Below are 19,398 nucleotides of genomic sequence, written 5' to 3'. Positions count from 1 at the left end.
TGTGACAGTTTGTAGTGATGTCTAGCACTGGGGCATCATGCCGCAGACATGTAGCATGATGTCCCACCCAGTCACATTATTCTGACACCAGGCCGACCAGTCCTAACACTAACCTCTCAATGCTGAGCGCCTAGCGAGACAGCTGTAAGTACCATTTTTGTAAGTCTTTGGTATGACTCAGTCGGGGTTTGAACCCACGACCTCCCGCTTCCGAGGCTGATGCTCTTACCACTTGGCCACTGGTGTGTTCAAATATTTAGCTAGGGAATTTGTGGGATATTGATTGGGAAAATTACCCTTTCATTTTATGTTATGTAAAGCTGTTATGATGAACTGATTTACCATTGATAGAAGAAAAAATTATAATGAATAAGTTATTGTTTTAATTAATGTCCTAGTTAATTATACATATACATGAATTTATTGAGGCAGAATATAGAAGAGATCTGAGGAATTTTGATGATATGAAAATGTGAACGTTGCAACCACTATTACCAAGGAGATGTGATGGTATGATGTCACCTGAAGAGAAATAGAGTTACTTTAGTTTATGTTGGAGTGCTTGACCTGATTGATTATATTATGGTCCTGTGATACCGATATTTCTGCCTATATACTTTTTAGTAAAACCTCGCTGAATTGGTATATTAGCTTAAAAATTTATATGAATTATTATAGTGATAATCTGTTTTTAGGGTGGGATTTTCCCCATTAACTCCTGTTTATGGCAGTACAACGAAACTTTCAAAAAGGAAACGTACTTGCAGAATGAACTTGATGAAATTTCCTTCTGAAACTATATTAGCATTGTTCTTTATATAAAGGAGCCATTGTCTAATGAGAAGAAAGAACACATTTTCCCAAGCGTCTTTTTTTTGGCTGCATATCAAGGAAAGTTTACTTTAATTTTACACATTAATGTATTCAGAAGATATATCATAAAAATAAAAGCAGTTTGTAAGCATGATATTGTTCCTCCAACCCCTGTTAATGTTGCTAAAAGAAGTATTTTGAAAATTTCAGGTTGTCTGCTGAAAAATCTGTCCAAGGTTTTTTGAGGTTATTGGAGCCATATCAGAGATGGTGCAGTGTCAGAGACAAGACATTCTCCCATTTTCAGGAAAAATATCCGGATATTGTGAAACTGCACATGGATATGCCATATCAATCTCTGATAATCTCAAACCATAGAAAGAACTGGTAAGTACATTCAGATGATTGATTTGGTTTCAGCCTGTTTGCCTGCCAGTTGGTGTTTAATCCTGTGAACCATTAACCAATCTCATATTGAATTTTATGTTAATTATTATGCAATAATACCTGGATTAAATGGAATTTAGAATTAATGAGTTACTAGGTTCAACCGATTGGCTACTACATGTCAGTCAAATGATGCATATTCAAATGGACTACTAACAGTGTTGTATTATACGTTAATGGTTTTGTACTCAGATCTGGACATGAAGGTTTGTCTGACCTTGGGCAGCATGATTAAGTACCCTGTTTGTTTTAACTGTATGGTTATTTCAAAATTTCAATTGTCATCATTTAAACATCTTTCATTTTGATTGTGTGGAATGTTTTCAAGAGGAAAAAATATTATTTCATGATAGAGGTTGCGATGCTATTGCACAGGCATAGCTTTATCACCTCTGGCAATAGATATATTGTAGGAGAAATATATTAGACTTAGGAGTAATCAAAGACATGGAAATTTGTAAAAAGGTTCCAATGTTTCAGACATTAGTTACATATGGTGCAATCTCTAAAGGACGCCTCTTCACTGGGACACCTGTTTATAATGGCCACTTATACAGGTATGGTTGTCCTTTGTGTGTGTGTCAAGTATCTAATTGGATTTATTAGTGCCACTGGTCTTAGACCCAGTAGAGCTTATGGGGTGGATTTTTGCCCATCCATCCATTTGCATGTTATTATTGCTATTACTCCTAAGCTTATTAGAGGATGGCCACAAAGTTTTACACACACATTCATCACAAGGTCTAGTTGGTCCAAAAATTAAAATGATGCCACTTGGACATCTAATCTTGTTATTGCAACTCTTCCTAAATGGATAGTTATATGAACATTGGGTTTTCACAACAACAAAAACTTATGTGTTGTTAGTCCTAAATGAAAATGGTGCCAGTCAGATGCCTAATAGCAGCCATCTTGAAAACAGTTATTACTAAGGTTATATTGACATGGGGGTTTTGCCAGGACTTCTTTTGTTGACCCAAATGAAAATGATGACCTTGCACTTCCATTATTCTTGTCTATGCTGCCATTTTTGAGAATCTTGTTATCGCTACTCATCCTGAATGTATGGTCATATCAGCAATTCTACAGGGTTCCCGCATGGGTCTGGAATTCTGAAAAAAAGTCTTAATTTTGAAAATTGCTTTTCCAGGCCTTGAAAGGGTCTGGGAAAATTTAAAAATTACTAAAAAGTCTGGAAAAAGTCAAACATTTTTGTTGTTCCCTTTCACATGATGTCATTAACACTCTTTCCCTTCACTAAGTTTAATTGTCACAATGGGTCCTAGACAAGACATTCTGTCGTTGTTCGAACCCTGCATTGAGGAAGTTTTACAAATGCACGTTTAAAATACGGGCTAGCTACATAATCCTAAAGACCAAATCCTAGCATGTTTCATATTAGATGATTCAGTTTGGCAAATAGGCCTACTGGCAGATGATAGTATTGGCAGTTTATTTTAAAGCTATGAATTACATCAAATTATTGGAGCTAGAAAAGTGTTAAAAGCAAGAATTTTAGCTGATGCAGTTTTACTAAAACTGAGCTATTAACTGAGTGGGTCACACATGTAGTCATTTTGAAAGCTTAAAAATGTGTTACACTGCAAAAATATGCAACGTTTTGACCAAAATCAGCACACCATATAACAAATTCATAACTTTTCAAACACTGTACACTGTATATGTAATTTTAATATGTCTGATCACCAGCGTAAGAGGTGTAAACTTCTGAACTATTCATTTGGCGATTGTTAGCAAATATCTCTGGACTTATAAACAGGAATTGACTCTGCCTTATTTTTAAGGAGTGTTTTAATGTATTGCATTGATATTTTCTTTACTACTTAGCTTACAGGTAAAAGAATGAGTGCAGTTTAAACAATGAATAGTAACATGGATTTATATTCTTTGATTCACATGGATTATTTTTGTTTAAATTGGAGTAAATCAGTGCGAGGTGAATTCTAATGTACAGTTGGGGATGATTTACCGCCAAATTATCCTAGATAGGAATAATATGGAGATATAATGTTTTCACTTCCTTCTGAATTCACTTGAAGAAATGTAGGAATATTAAAAATTTATTTAATTTAGTGTACTATAAAAAGTGTTTTTATTTTTAACATGTTTGCAAATTCCAAAAGTCCGGAAAATTGCGATTTGAATTTTTAATCAGCTTTTGGCATAATATCTTAAGGTTTATGGGTGGAAAAAGAAAACAAAAACATAAATATGTTGTTTTTATGGTGTTTAACGCCATTTTCATAGCTGTCAACCCTCACGAATTCTCCAATTCTCAATTATTTTAAATCTTTAATAAAATAACTGATTTCCCGTTAAGCACTAGTCGTGATATTTGCAGTTGCCGAAACGGTCCGGTACTGCTGGTCGCGGTATTAGTAGAACTACAGCTGAGTAGTACAGTTGGCCCGGTAGCAAACATTTTAACCTATTTTAATCTATATGTATAAGAGTAGTTTTACAAATGCTTTTGAGAGAAACTGGGGCCTAACCGGAATTTTGCTCCGCGCATGCGTCACCAACACAGATTTGAGTTACCGTTCAGCATTGTGTGTAAGATCTTGAAAATGTCTTCACCACCAAGGAAAAAAAGTATTGCTCAAAAAGTGAAGTTTAATTTGGAATATATAAAAAATTGGCTGTGCATTCTGCCATTAAACATTGATATACATCATGATTTTTGCACACAGTGTGCCACAAATTGTAGTACTGGGCACGGTTGCAGAGATGATGGGAGGAAGCACATCGGTTGCAAAAAAACACGTCGAAGTTGGGAAAATTAAGAATTCACAGATTTCAGCTCTAGAATATTTTAAGCTACCGGCGGAAGACCTGCAAGCTACCAACGCTGAAGTATTATTTGTGAGTTTTCTTGTCGAACACAATTTACCTTTATCAGCTGGAGACCATGCTAAACATTTGTTCTGACAAATGTTCCCGGACTTGAACATTGCTTCCAAATGTTCCTGTAGAAGAACCAAAAGTGCTGCAGCTCCTGTGTATTCCTCACAGCAACAGTGACAGCGAAAGAGTATTTTCTCTAGTGAGGAAAAATAAGACAGACTTTAGGGCCTCCTTAGCTGCAGAAAATTTGTCAGCAATTTTAGTCACCAAGATCAACCAGCAGGCAAGAAGTCTGAACTGTTTAGAAAACAAATTTACAATCAAGCAGTTGAGGAAGTTCAAGTCTGCTACAGTATCATGTTTTGATAAATAAATGTTTCTTCATATATGTAGTGTTTTAGTTTTATATTGCGATCTTGATATAGTGTAGTATTGACGGTCAGAGTGGATGGAGTTATTGTCATGGTATTTTTCACTATTTCGTGTCCAAATTTACGACTTTTTATCCCTATTTTCACTAATTGTGAGGCTGGAAGGTTGGCAGCTATGCATTTTTAGGCTATACATGGTGGCCAGTATAAATGGTGGAGGAAGAACCCGGGAAAACCCTGGAAGGAACCACCACCCCACGAGAAGCTACTGGCAAGCTTTCTCACATACCCACATTGGCCAAATCTGAGACTCAAACCGGCGCAGACAGAGGTGAGATGGCAGTAAACCGTAATGGAGAATACTTTAGACTACTCAGCCACTAATGTCAAGTACACCTTTATTTAATAAGTATTGTGGAGCTAGTCTTTACATTTTTTTGAGTTGTAAGCTTAAAATTGATGAATGTTTTTAAATAAAAGTTTACCCAAATTTTGTGCAACTTGGCATTTGGTTTATTTCAAAATGAAGTAAGCAATAACAAATTGGGCCAGACAGAGCTTTCCTGAAAATTCTTGTTTTAATTCCCACACTTTATTTTTACATTTATTATCTCCACATGCCTCTCTAGTCCAGAGTTTATCCATCTTCCATTACCACATGGACCAGATTTCATAAATTCAGTTATATTGGGAAATAACATGCAAGAGTTTTTGGTTTATAACTGTCTTGTGATGTAATACATCATGAAAAGCATGAGGATTTGTAAAGGTGAGCCATCAGTGTTGCTCTAATTGATTTTTCTTTTTGTGGTAATGTTTGGCATGTAATCTTTTATTAAATCAACATTTATGCTTTTGTCATATTCAATGTTTTATTTGCAGCTTTTTTTTATTTCTCTTTATTAATTCTATGCAGATATTAAAGTTCATATGAAATTGATGTTTCTTACTCTTTTTGCACAGGCACTTCTCTGTAAACTGGGGCTTTCAAGTGAAGAACCAATACATGTTAGTACCAGATATCAACCTTGGAATAAAAGTACCTGAAACAGGTGATTTCCAGTTATCTTGTCAATAAATGAAGAATTTTTGCATTTGTAGATGTAGTTTATTTTTTATTAACTTTTCTAGCTTAAAAACATGTGTATGCATTGTTATTTTTTGTATTCCATGTGTTTTTTTAATGAAATGCATTTTTTTATAAATAGAATAAAGTGAAAATGTAGAAAACCACATTATGTCATAATTAACCACATAGAAAATCATTATTCAGTAAGTCTTACAGAGAAATCAAGGTTTCTTAATGGCTTTCATGTATTTTTTAAAAGAATAAAATAAAGCAGCTGAAACACTTGTTGCATTTCTAATTTCAGTGCTGGGGTCCAATCAGAAGAATGCCTTGACCTCATTCCCAGCAACCTTTGACCTGATGCTACATGAATATGGAATTGAGAGAGCAATAAACTCAGTGATTCATTTGGCACGACTGTGACAAATACAGACATTTGAAAATCTGCAGTGCTTTGACAGATGTACAGACATTTGAAAATCTGTAATACTGTGAATGTATTATCTGAGACACTTACATTGGACAATTGACCATTGCCATGCTTAACCATACCCAGAGAGAAGTATGGCTTAAAGAGAATCTAGTCTCTACTTGCAATGCTACTTTCAGAAACTGTTATGAAGAATTGAAGCCAAATGATGATTGCTTTCTAGTATAATGTAATGCCTTAAGGAATGATGAGGTTGTCCTTCCAGTCTTCTTGGGTGGTCATGTCACCCCTGGTCCCTGAACTGTTTAGATATTTTTGTAACTCAATAGATGGAATAGTTCTTGTTGATTCATTTGTTCAGCATGTTGGTGAAATGTTTATAAGAATCACATTCTTCGATACTATAATATTTCATGAAAATAATAAAATATCTTTTGATTTATATTGGAAACCCACTGATAAACAGTTATCTACTGAGATGTGGCCAGGCCATGGGCTTTTGGGTTTCTCACAGAAATGTTAGAGAGTCACACACCTTTTAAAATGAGAAAACATCGCACAAATTATCTGAGGTTCTCATAGTTTCTCATACCAATTAGCGTTTCAGCTTTTGTCCCCTTCCTCTGAAAAAGTGGGGCCAATGGTGTGATCTTAATGGGTGAACCTCATAATAAAGCAAGATCATTTACATGGTCTATTTTACCTGTTGTTGGCATGAAAAACCAAATAAATTACCATATTTACTTAAAGATTCTCAGTTCGAGTCTCAGGCTCGGCTAACATTGGTACGTAAGAAAGCCTGCCAGTAGCTTCTCATGGGTCGGTGGTTCTTCCCGGGGTTTTCCAGGGTTCTTCCTCCACCAATTATACTGGCCACCATGTATAGCTATCTTGTGCTGAAAAATGGCGTTAAACCCTACAACAACAACTTAAAGATTCTCCTCTTTGATCACTGATGCCTCTGACCATGCACTAATAGCACAGAAAAGTCATTCTTCTATTGTATCACCCTCCATCATTTATGGTCATCAGTCTTTGCAATGTATCAGCTTTCAAGTGATTTCTTGAGGTTGTATGAATGTTTTGGCAGATAAAGCCTCATTCACAATCAGCTGACTGCAAAGGGGTCAAAAGGGCATGTCTTGACAACATTATCAGGTTAGGATAAGTGACATGATGGTACTTCTTTATCATTTTCCATAGGTCTGAAAAGCTATCCATTGGGTAAATTTTCATTTAAGACCATCTTTGTCACAATTCCCATCTGCTGCCTTTTACACCCCATAGATTTGAACAAGAAGAGCTAAGTCACAATTTCCAAATACTTCTTTTTTCTTCCGCAGGAAGAAGTGACAGTGTATGCATTCCAAGAGATTGAAAGCAAAGGCTATTTCTGTTGAATTCTTTGTGAATCTCTTGTTAGGTTTGCTGCAAGTTCTTTTAGTAAATTCTGTTCATGTTTTGGTACTGTTCTCTTAAGCAGACCTGATGTTGTTTGATAGTTTTGTATCCTTAAAGTCACTACCTTGTTTTACCAGTTTCTCCTGTAGTTCTGCCAGATAGTGTGATTTACCACTTTTGGCTTTATTTGTAGTCTCATGAACACTTTCCAAAAGCAGCAGGTACAACAGCTATAGCCAAGTTCTGCTTTTGAAAAACAAGGTTCTTCTTCAAATACGTTACCCAATCATAATACCTTAGAAGAATAGGTAACAGGTGGAGAGAGGTACATCCCCTTACCCTGGAGATACCATCTCAAATACACCTTCCCGGCCTCACTGCAGTTACATCCATAGAAAGCATGCCTTCCGCTCTAGTAGTAAATGATAGGTTCTTAGGCTTTTCAGCCAAATCTTATACCTAAGGGGAGATCACTATGACCAATTGCCACATAGGTCTTCAGTCAACTTTTAGCTCCCTTTTGCTAAAAGTAGTATCAGGGAGGGCTGGATTTGCGAGGTAGTAGTAGTTCTAAGGTATTGTGATTGGGTAAGTATTTTTGAAGAAACATTTTACTAGGAAAAATTGGTTTCTTTTTAGTACGTACTGGTACATCCATGAGCAATGTGCATAGTGGATATAAATCTAAGATAAGTTAGTGTTTTTAGAGTTCTCTTTTCCTTCTCATCAGCCTTTCGTAGCTGCCGGAAATATGCAAAAAGTGGTTTCCATGGCAAGTAAACGTCCTGTAATGCCTCATGAAAAGCAAACCAATGAATCTCATAAGACATCCTTTATCTTCATGTTCTAAAAGTTGGAAATTGACTTCAAACGGATACTTTGTAAGTTAAATATAGAAAGTATTACTATGTACCAGAGAGAAGCCATTACAGGTGTATTTGTAGGAACAGTGTTCAAATTTGAACTGCTTAATTTTGACTGGTTGCGGTGGCTTGCAGCTGCATCTAATGAAATTTACAGTCTTGAAGCACAAGAATATATTATTGATCCACCAAAGTGTAGATATGGTCAACATATTGGAACCTTGGCTAGTGAAGATGCACTTTCAGATTGGAAAAGATCAGTAGATGAAATTTGTTCATTTTTATTAAAGAATCATTGATAAAACCTAAAATCAAGATATTTAATGATTGATCGGCGCAAATATGTCTAATTAAAGATAAAAAACCAGCCCTTTCCAGTTTATTTGCACCACATTTGACAATTTCTTTTCTTGGGGGGACATATCTATTTTTCGCTAATCCTGCAAGGGTGCATCCTGGCTGAAACACTGCCCAATGCAAGATTTGTTAATTTTGTTTTTGTTTTTTTACTTTTGGTTGATTAGATCATCTTGTTTGCTTTTTCCAATGATCACAATTAATCCTATATCTGCAAAGAATATTGGATATCGTTTGAATACAAGCACCTTTATGATGGAGATCTGTAGTATTGCAGAAGCTATGGAGATATTCTGATTAAATTCTTTCCAGGAGCAATATAATAAATTAATCCATCAAACAGCAATTGTGTAACTGTCTAAAACAAAAGTGTGTCATGTTGAAACAAAGGATAACTGATTTCTTTAGGAAGGTCAGCGAGATATAAGATCATTTGTTAACTATGAAACTAGGAAGGATGAAATATCAGTTGGTTTGCTGGTAACTACACATAACACAGACACAGAAAGTGGTGATAACAGACATAACCATCACTTACTATTATTTAGTCCTTGCAGAAAAATTTATACATCAAAAGAAATATCTAAAGAACAACATCTGTGAATTGTGGAAAATAACCAATTCCCAAATATACTTATACTTGCCATAATTGTAGTGGTTCTGCCTTTATTTAAGAAAATGATTGTGCATGGGGATTCAGTTCTCAAAGCAAAATTCACACTACTGTGAGGAATACAGTAACCAAAGACATTTGAAACTCTATCAATGTAGGAAGGAAATGTCAGAATATCTGAGAGAATAAAACTGAAACAAAATCATAAATGTATTTACATTGACTGACATTTGAATGTGGATGGTATGTAAAATTTCTCTTCTTTTCACTCAGAATTAAATTCTTCAGAACTCGCATTTTATGTAATAATCCCTGTCATCAGACCAGAACACCTGTGTCCCTATCATCCATTGACCCTTTGTTTAATTTCTGATGCATGTTTGTAAGGCAGCATCACGTTGCTACCACAAATGTATAATAAAAAAAACATCTTTCTCACTGGTTTATTCAACATCCAGTAACTAGAATAGACCAAACAATGGCCAATTCCTTTTTAAAAATGTACTCGGATAAAATAGTTTGCTGAAATTTCACAGGAAACAGACTACCTTTGAAGCACCAATTGTTATGAAAACGTACTCAGCAGATGGAAAAAAATCAGTCTCAAACATGCAATGCAATTATTTGATGTTGCTGCCACAAGAAGAAATGTGCATGTGACTGGTTCTCCAAAGCTGTCCTTTAACGGTGACTTCAATAACGCATGCACTCTTTATCAAAGAAAGCCGACTACAATCTTCAATAAAAATAAAAAAACTTCTCTTCAAACGAAGTCAGAACCAAATTTAAATAAAAGTAATGGAATCTGATGGATTATTACATTTTCCAACATGACTCGAGCACGTTTACTGTGCCATAAAAGTTACCTATTTGCAGGGGAAATATTTATGGTTACGAATGCTACCAACAGCGGCTTAAAATGCAAACTAACTTTTTACTGACTTGGGATGTACTGAAAAGTAAATGTGCTTCGTCATTTGTTACATGATTGTGCTATGTTTTTCCACTAAATTCAGACCAGTATGACCTGTGACAAAATTATTGAATATTTTAAATCTGTGTGTGCATATTTTCGATGGAATCACTTGTATTGTAGATTCACTGTATATTATGAGATTCGCGGGTGAGTAGACATTAGATATGTATATATAAACAGTATTCACGTATATGTACCAATTAGTGGTTCTCTATATAAAGTAAACTATTATATATGCCTTCTCTGTTTTCACTACAGGTATATTTCTCATTTAATATGCATCGATTTAAAATGGTAACTGTGCCGATGAAGCACATATTTTACCGCCCGCATTTATTACACACACACACTCATCCAGCAATTTTTGGGGGGTGGGTAAATGCATCATTTTCTTCAGCTAACTGACCTGGTTCCTTATAACACAGCTCGGTCTATAAAAGTTGGATTCTACGGCTCCCAACTACCGTGTTATAGCGGGGTCACACTATATATTATAGGATTAAATGATCATGGTTGGGTATTTATCGATGTGTAAATTTTACCTAATCACTAACAAAATAAATAAATTACAATTTCATCCTTCATCAAATCAACTTATTCCATCAACAATGCATTCCAATTAAGTAGCGCTTACTTTCCTTCCATTCTTTGCTTCACATTGCCCCATAATACATAACCTGTACAGAATCACACAAACATTTTTTGACTACTGTCACAGTTACATTTATTCAGAAATTTCATAATGTACATATTAGGCAAAGGCTACCAGTGGTTTCAACACATTTAATTTATTTACAACATTCTTTTTCAATTTTAGTCAGTCCCATCTGCTGCGTTTAATGACATGACCTTACATAATAACAGCTGTATACGGAATGAACTGGTGTGCTAGGTTAAATTTGCAATCAAACCTTAAATCATTATGGATTTTATCAATGAACAACATGGAAATATGAACAAGATGATGCTATCCCTTACTAACATAAAGGTAACAAATAAATTGTATACAGGAATAACATTTTATATCATTCTCAACAGCGCTAAAATTTGTGAAGACCTGTTCAGTGAGCTAAGGTCAAATGAAATGTAACTACTGTCATAGTTGTGTTTAATCGGCAACTTCATACTTTACATCTTAGGCAGTGGCTACCCATGGTGTCAGTACATTTCTTTTCATATTAAAAAAATGACATTCTTTTTTAATTTTAGTATGTCCTATACAGGAATAATATTTTATATCTTTTTCATCCGCGTTAATACTTAACAAGACCCTTTCAGTTATCTAATCTGAAATTAAATGTGCAGTTGTTAAACGTAGAGTTGCTCGCAAAAACGGCCACTTGTTTTGTTTGGTTGCATAGTTGAGTTCTGGTAGGAATTGTTGACTACACATCCAAAATAATTTAGCAAAACAATCACCTTTATGGATTATATATACAATCTTCAATGGTGGTAAGTCACATTTGTGGAGATGGTAGTTTTACCACTTAATAACTTTATTCAGTCTTTGAATAATGGTCTCATAAATATTTGTTTTTATTTTTGTGTAAGTGGTCATATTCAACAAACCACCAACATCCACACACGTTTTTTAAATAAGCAAACAAATTTAAAATAAAAAAAATAAAAAAATTACCACTGAAAATGCCAGTACCATATTTTGTGCATCATTTAGTAGCCTCTGAGATTGATTTATTTCAATAGCTTTTCAAGTCCTCGGATAATTTCTCAAATGTTGGTTTATATCCCTCAGAGGCCTCAAAATTGACTGGCCCAGTTCCCATGCTATTATTGTTGTGTATGGCTAGGGTGACTGGGGCGCTGTGTGAGGGAATTTATTAATCTCTGTTGTTCTGTTTCATTTTCAGCATTAGTAACATCCATCACATTATAGTCAAATCCCACTTCATCTGCTTCAATCGCTGCTATTATTTATTTTAACTCTGTGTCATCAAATTGTTTCCAAAAACTTCACAGAAAATTGCAGTGACAAATCGCCGTAATCGGCCATTTTGCGCGACTATGTAGCAGATGAACACCAGATTGTAAACTATGCATTTCAATCATAGAATATTTGAAAAAGTATAAAATGGGTAAAATTTATATTTATTTGCTGAATAAAAAGTTTAAAAGATGAAACGATCGTTTCATAATGTGTCTGCAATGTTTATTTATATTGCAAACAGTACAAAAACCAAAAATAGTCCCAAAATTTATTGACGTGTAAAAAATTCCAGATGAGTGTCACGCGACTGTTTACAGCCAATCGTATTGCAGAAAATCTGTTTCATTAATAACAATTGGAATTATATATATATAAAAAGGATTTTTTCCATTTTTAACACACGATTTCTTGCTATAGAGTTTCAAAGGCCAATGGGCTAAATGATAAACAAAAATGATGACTAAACGTGTCTGTGGTCCAGTAAATTATGTTCAGTTTGCAAAGGGTGTTTTTTTTTTAAATAGGAGTGATGAGAAACAAGAATGAATATTTACCAACTGAGCAACAATTGGGTATGCATATACCTTGTACATTTATTGTCAAAGAAATGATACAAAATCATTAAATGCTTGTTTTAAATTAGGCATTTATACACCTTATAATAATGCCATCAGCCACCATTCTGCGTAGTTCATGACCACCACCACCCCTCAATCAGTGTGGGGGACCTCTCCCTCAAGAGCAAAATGTCTGGTAGTATCTCTGTATCTACAGTATGATTCCTACCACCCATTCCATTGCAAGAAATCAGGTACATGCAGTCAGTTATTACAAATTAAATGCATCTGTACTAAAGAGTCTGAGAAACATGCATCTAATCTTGTCAAATTTGATGAGAAAATAGGCTACCCTCTTCAAGCTTGAACAGAAGCTTTAATTAAAGCAAGAGATAAAAACCTTTCAGATTTACTTAATCCTGATCAGAAGGTCTATAAATCTAGTGTAATACCAGTTATCTTTAGAGATGACATAATTATTCTCCAACTGTTTTCTGTAGCATACAGTTAGATCTCTCTGGCCTATGGTCAACCTGATACTGCCTGATATGTTCCAAAGTCCTCCCATTTTTGCACAGAGAATTGATTTGAAATTAAGCAACCATTTAATACGAACAATGTTTTCAGGTAAACACCTGGGTTTTACGGGTAATTCATTTGCAAAGTACTAGATTGTGCATCTCTTAATTGCACCTTTTTTTGTGAAAATAATGTTGAAATATTTTTAAACATAGAATCAGTGTAAATAATTGCTTCATATAAAACAATGTTATACATTTCAGGACCTTTGCATAGTGTATTTTTACTTGCTTGAAAAAAACTTTATTTTTTTCTGTCACTCTGGTGTAACAAAACTTTTTAAAACTCGTGGACAGTGCTGCACATTAAACACCATGCTGGTTATTGAGTTCCTGGGATGCTTCAAATCAAATAACAAAGTACCTCAACAAACCTGAGTTAACAAGCATTGGTGTCAGTTTCGTATCATTTAAAAAAAATGAATAAGTTGAACATAGATCTGAAAATAAAATTGTGCATCATAATCTAAATTAAAAGTTGACATCAGGACAACTGATCTTACCTGTGTACAAATGAACAGAATTTGATTAAAGTCCCTAATTATATTTCTCAGACTAACAAAACAAAGAGCATGTGCCATACCCGAAATCCCTTGGCCAGATCCTGTAAATCTAAATAAATTTATAGAGACACATCCTGCAGGTTTGAATGGCACTGAAAGACCCGTTTTCTGCTCAATAAAAGTGGTAAACCCCAAACCTTTACCTTGCTGATGCAAAAATACACCATGGGGATAACAAGTTAATATGAGATCATGACACCCAAATTCTCCTAATGAGGCACAAATCAATGTCACTCACATGTTAACTTATATACGTTTCATGAGTGAAATGATGTCTGATGCAGGTCTTTCTCTGAGAAGCGTATAACTCCTTACAGGTTAATTCGAAATACAGCTGAACTTGTTGATCACATGTAAATTTCATAACATTTAAACAACCAATTAAGTAATCCTCTTAAAATATTGAAGATATCCTTTCCTAACCTGAAATTCTCATCAAAACCTTAGCATAATGTGATGTAATAAATTTCCAGCAAGGGAAAAAAATAGTTATAATGCAGTATACCTGAATGCAGGCACATGTGTAAAACTAAGAATATAAAGAAAAATGTAAAACCACTGTAGTGTAACTGTAAGCTATGAACATGTACATACCACTGGCATATACAGCTATGTATGTCTAATGTTTACAACGCCTCATCCAGAAAGTAAAAGGAATTCCCCCAAATTAAATAGTGCAAATATTCGGACATCAGAACTTTCAACTCGTTAAATAGCTGTAGCAACTTAAAACCTGAGCAAAGTAGAAGGATTTCAAACATTTTCCAACACACCTGCATTATCATCTGTCCTCTGGTCTGCCACAAGTGAAACAGTCCCATAGGCGATTGTCAGCTCTTCTGCTAGAGAATGGCAATCAAATAACTTTCCCTATGAATTCTCTTGTTTTTCACAAATGCAATGATTCAGGGTGAAATTATTGTACATCTTCACCAAATAAGTGAAATGCTTGTCACTGTCACAAACTGCCCAATATGTCAGCAGTACACATGCAGGGCAGAGGAAATGGACACGTATTATTTCTAATGACTAAAATACACTTGAGATTCACTCTAGATTTTGTATACAGGTTTAAAAGTTTCATATGTACATATTGTTACATTCTGGCTCTTTAAAACAGTAACAAGAAAAGAGTGAAGACAACAAGCTTTGTAAAATTTAACAAATTATTTATTTCCCTAGAAAAACGAGGTAAAAATTAGAAAATGAACTTACGGTTCTACAAATCAAATCCAAGAATAATGCAAGAATTAAAAAATATAAGTCATAGTAATAAAAAGTCCTAATGCAACTGAGTTCGAATCCCGATGAAATTCAAAATGGAAGGCGATGAGTTATGATGTGGTCAGGGTTGTACTGATGTGTCAACAGTTCTTTGTTGAATCACAGAAAATAATATTCCAGTGTTTGAATTCTGTGTAAATTTCTATAACTTTCTTTGTCCAAGAAATAATTTAGAGTACAAGTATTTCCAGGGAAAAATCTCTTGGAATCCTAATAATTAAAAGAAAACAAAATTATCCACACAAAAAACTGGTCACAACATAAAACACTTTGACTTCTCAAGTGCTAAGGCAAGAATAACTATTATTTCTCAATACATCAATAATAAATCTAGCTACAGCACAAAATAGATTCCCGGATGTGGGTCAGTCCACTGGAAAAACCAGAGTGAAACAATTGCTAAATGTTATTTGTCACATACTCCAAGTATGGCTCGATTTCACTTTTATGAATTTTAGTGTGAGAAAAAATATTTTAAAATGTTGTTTACTTCAGCTCTCACTGATTTCTGAATCGAGGTCAGCATTAGATACCAAGCTTCTATTATTAGTATTTTTGAAGAACTCTGGTCAAACTGAACTGAATTTCTGGAAAATGTCAAATCCAGTAAATAAAATTACAATACAATAGCATGTAATGGAATTTAAAAAAATGTAAAAGTAACAAACAAACAATTTAAATGAAATATAAATTAAATCAAATATACATAACAATATATTCATTTCATAGCTTCATGCACTGGCTATTTCCACCAATTTGAATGTTAAATGGCATCTTGTCAGTTTCACTTCAGTTTGACCTTTTGAATATTTTCTTGTCCACTAAAAAGAAAAGAATTACACACTGATAAATTACTTGTGTATCTCTTATTAATAAACCATGCTATCCTGAAAAGTGTTGTTTGTTATTATTGTCATTGTGGTTTATTCCTATTAGTCTGATGTGAACTAATTTGGTGCACAGATACTCATTACATTAACAGAACATGTACCATAAAAATCGAACATTACCTAAGAAATCTGCAATACTGCTTATTAAAAATCTAACCTAACCAAGACTTTTAAGCATAAAATAAAATTAAAATTTGCTGCTGTCAAATGAATGACGCATATATTTCATCTAATGAGTGAAAGACTGGATTTTCACTAGTGGCTTCGTGGGTGAAAAACTAATATTTTTACACACTCAAGGAAATATGTTATTCTTTCGATACCATTAAATATCCTCTATATCATCAAGAACTTTGATAATGCTTTATTAATGCATATTACAAAGGCCACAACAACCTTGGAGCAAGTAAGATACTAAATAAACTTTCTTTGAATATTTTTTGACAAATATTTCAAGTGTAGCCATACTGTATAGTAAATTGACAAGTGCAGCCATGATGTATAGTAAATTGACGTCATGTATTCACCTTACAATAATGTCAGGTGAGCCTTATGGTATGAATCGGTGACTGACGTGCATAATCATCCATCAATAGCTGCTTGTTACCACTCGGGAATCTACATTTTTGATTTGATTTCAAACAAATTTGGATTATGGCTATACATCAATAAAATCTTGGGCAAATTTGATAATAAGCAAGAGCCATACATATTAATTAGGTGATAGTGCATCTGACTAGCAGAACCTATAATCACTCTGGAAGCCATATTTTTTTCACACAGTGATAAATAAATGTGTCATCAGAATGTTTTATTATGAGCAAGTAATGGTTAGATTTTGACTATGGGCTTAAATTTTCAGGATCTCACAGGAGTTTGATAATAAAGGGAATCCATGCATTCTAACCAGGTGGTCAGGCTTGGTTAATTGGCTTAAATCAGATCTTTGACTAATGTGGTTAGGAGCAAGATGTATTAAAGAGGTAATCTTGTCAACACTAAAGTGACTCCATTTCTGATCATATTTTAATCAGTCTTGATAAATAGGATCAAGATATATACATGTAATTACCAAGACATGTGTATATTAATGAGGCAATCTTGGATATGATTAGCTGAGTTTCATACCACTTCAGAGACGACTGAGATCTTAAGTTAAAAATTGCCTGGACTCCCATGTAAACAGAGAATCCCTGCTGCATGACTTTGATATCATTCGAAACCCAGATGCTTCATTTATAAGCCTCATCAATACAATTGTCACATGACCTAACATGTAGCAATACTGGCTATATCGGCAACAAAGGAGGATATAAATCTCTCACTGACAAGATGAAGTGACTAGTTAAACAAATGGATCAGCCAGATTAATGCCCTCTAATGAGATACAATAGTAACGAAACTGGTCAGGGACCGGGGATGGTCAGATCACCTCAGCAGATGGGAGGGTATGTGACTCCACATCCTTTCATTCATCACTTTCTACCTCTGATACCTTGTTGTAATCACACTTGCTAAATAAACTAATATTGTCAACATGCTGGATGATTTTTATTACGAATGAGAGCTATGCATATTTTTATTACGAATGAGAGCTATGCATATATATGAATTGATCATGCATCTGATTTTAGCACACTAAAAAACTATTTTTGGTAAGATTTGATCCAACATGGTAAATAGGCCCTTGTCATCAAAATTTTGGTTGAGTACGAGTATTAGTGACATTCATGCATATTAATGATGTGACCTTCCATCCGATTAGCTGAGCTTGTCAACTATTTTATAAGATTTGAACAAATTGGTAATTGGTTTTATATGATGAAGATGTTGGATGAGTCTGATTATGAGTATAATCAATACATATTGATGAGATAATCTTCTTAAAGTTAGGCAGAGTGAATTCCAACTGGATTTTGTATATACTGGTAATTGTTGCTGACATAGCCATGGTCAAGAGATATTAATAATATGCCCTGCATTTGATTGGTTGGACTTGTTACCTTTCTAAATCAAAAGACTATATTTCTCATCCAATATGTAATAATGTGGTTATGGGTTTTTATTATTGAGATCTTGGGATAATTTGATTACTATAATATATATATATATATATATATATATATATATATATATATATATATATAGGTCTAACGTGGATGAATCAATGTGATTATATATTCATATACTTGACCAATCATAATAAAACATGAAATGTTGGCCGCAGTGACCTTCCTTGGTTGTAAGGGCGTTTTAGTAGTAATGTCATCATCATCACCATCATCATCAGTCCCGTAGTCTGGAAGACCATTGGGGTACCACACAAGACCTAACAATCAGCTTCCTCTATTCCTCTCGATTTTCCGTCTTCTCAGTGAGTCACTCAGTGTCAAGCCTGTCCACTCTCGAATGTTATCTTCCCACCTCTTTCTTTGCTTGCCTCTCTTTCTTCTTCCTTGTACAGTGCCTTGTAGGATTGTCTTGGCAAGTCCTGATGATTGTGAGACATGCCCATACCACTGCAGTTTCCATTTTTTCACTATGATCAGGAGGTCATCGTGAGGCCCAATGGCTTTTCTTATCCTTTGCCGTATTTCTTCATTGGTGATATGGTCTATGTATGTAATGCCGAGGATCTTTCTGAAACATCTTATCTCTGTAGCCTGTATCCTTTTCTCCAAGTCCGCTGTTATGGTCCATTATTGGCAGGCATAGAGAAGTATGGAGATCACCAGTGATTGCATCAGTCTGACTTTTGAGCTGAGTGTGATGTTTTTGTCCTTCCAGATGGGCATCAGTTTTGTCAGCGCTGCTGTTGTCTGTGCAATTCTGAAGAGTATTTCAGGCTTCGATCCTTCTGGTGTTACAGGTGCCCCCAAATACTTGAAGCTGTGGACTGTTTCTAGCTTTGTATCTTGGACCCTGATGTCAGTGCTGATACCCTTGATGTTGTTGATCATTTTGGCCTTCTCTTCACTAATTTCCATCCCATAGACTGCAGAGGTTTTGTCAAGGCTCTCTGCTAAGTTAGCTAATTCTTGCTCTTTTCCTGCTAGTCCATCAATGTCATCAGCAAAACGTAAGTTGGTGATTGTTCTGCCTCCGATGCTGACTGTCCCTGTATGCATATCAAGCACGTTTGCCATGATTCTCTCCAGAAAGATGTTGAATAATGTGGGAGAGAGCAGACAGTCTTGTCTGACTCCGACTGTCGTTCTGAACCAGTCCTCTATGCTGCCGTTGAAGTATACTGCACTGGTGGCCTTGTCATAGAGGTGCTTTATTACGGTGATGAGGTTGGCATTGATGTTGTACAGTATCATGGTCGCCCACAAGGCTGCATGCCCTACCCTGTCAAATGTCTTCTTGAAATCCA

At 34.9% G+C, this 19,398-nt stretch overlaps 1 protein-coding gene across 2 annotated transcripts in view; it reads left to right on the top strand.

Annotated features, from left to right (window-relative positions):
• The window catches only part of LOC149789185 (centromere protein P-like), a 53,891-nt gene extending 43,451 nt beyond the window's left edge, over positions 1 to 10,440 (top strand). For both annotated transcript variants that reach the window (XM_089975329.1, XM_089975330.1), the window contains exons 7-9: positions 1,024 to 1,200; positions 5,460 to 5,548; positions 5,870 to 10,440. In XM_089975329.1, coding sequence (XP_089831455.1) covers positions 1,024 to 1,200; positions 5,460 to 5,548; positions 5,870 to 5,988 — 385 coding nt within the window. In that variant the 3' untranslated portion in view covers positions 5,989 to 10,440. The remainder of the gene's footprint in view (positions 1 to 1,023; positions 1,201 to 5,459; positions 5,549 to 5,869) is intronic.
• The last annotated feature ends 8,958 nt before the right edge of the window (positions 10,441 to 19,398 follow it).

This window comes from Sinohyriopsis cumingii, chromosome 11 (genome assembly GCF_028554795.1).
Source record: "Sinohyriopsis cumingii isolate HCF-2022 chromosome 11, ASM2855479v2, whole genome shotgun sequence".
NCBI lineage: Eukaryota > Metazoa > Mollusca > Bivalvia > Unionida > Unionidae > Sinohyriopsis > Sinohyriopsis cumingii.
Note: the sequence above shows the minus strand (reverse complement) of the source record. Positions and strands in the feature narration are given on the sequence as shown.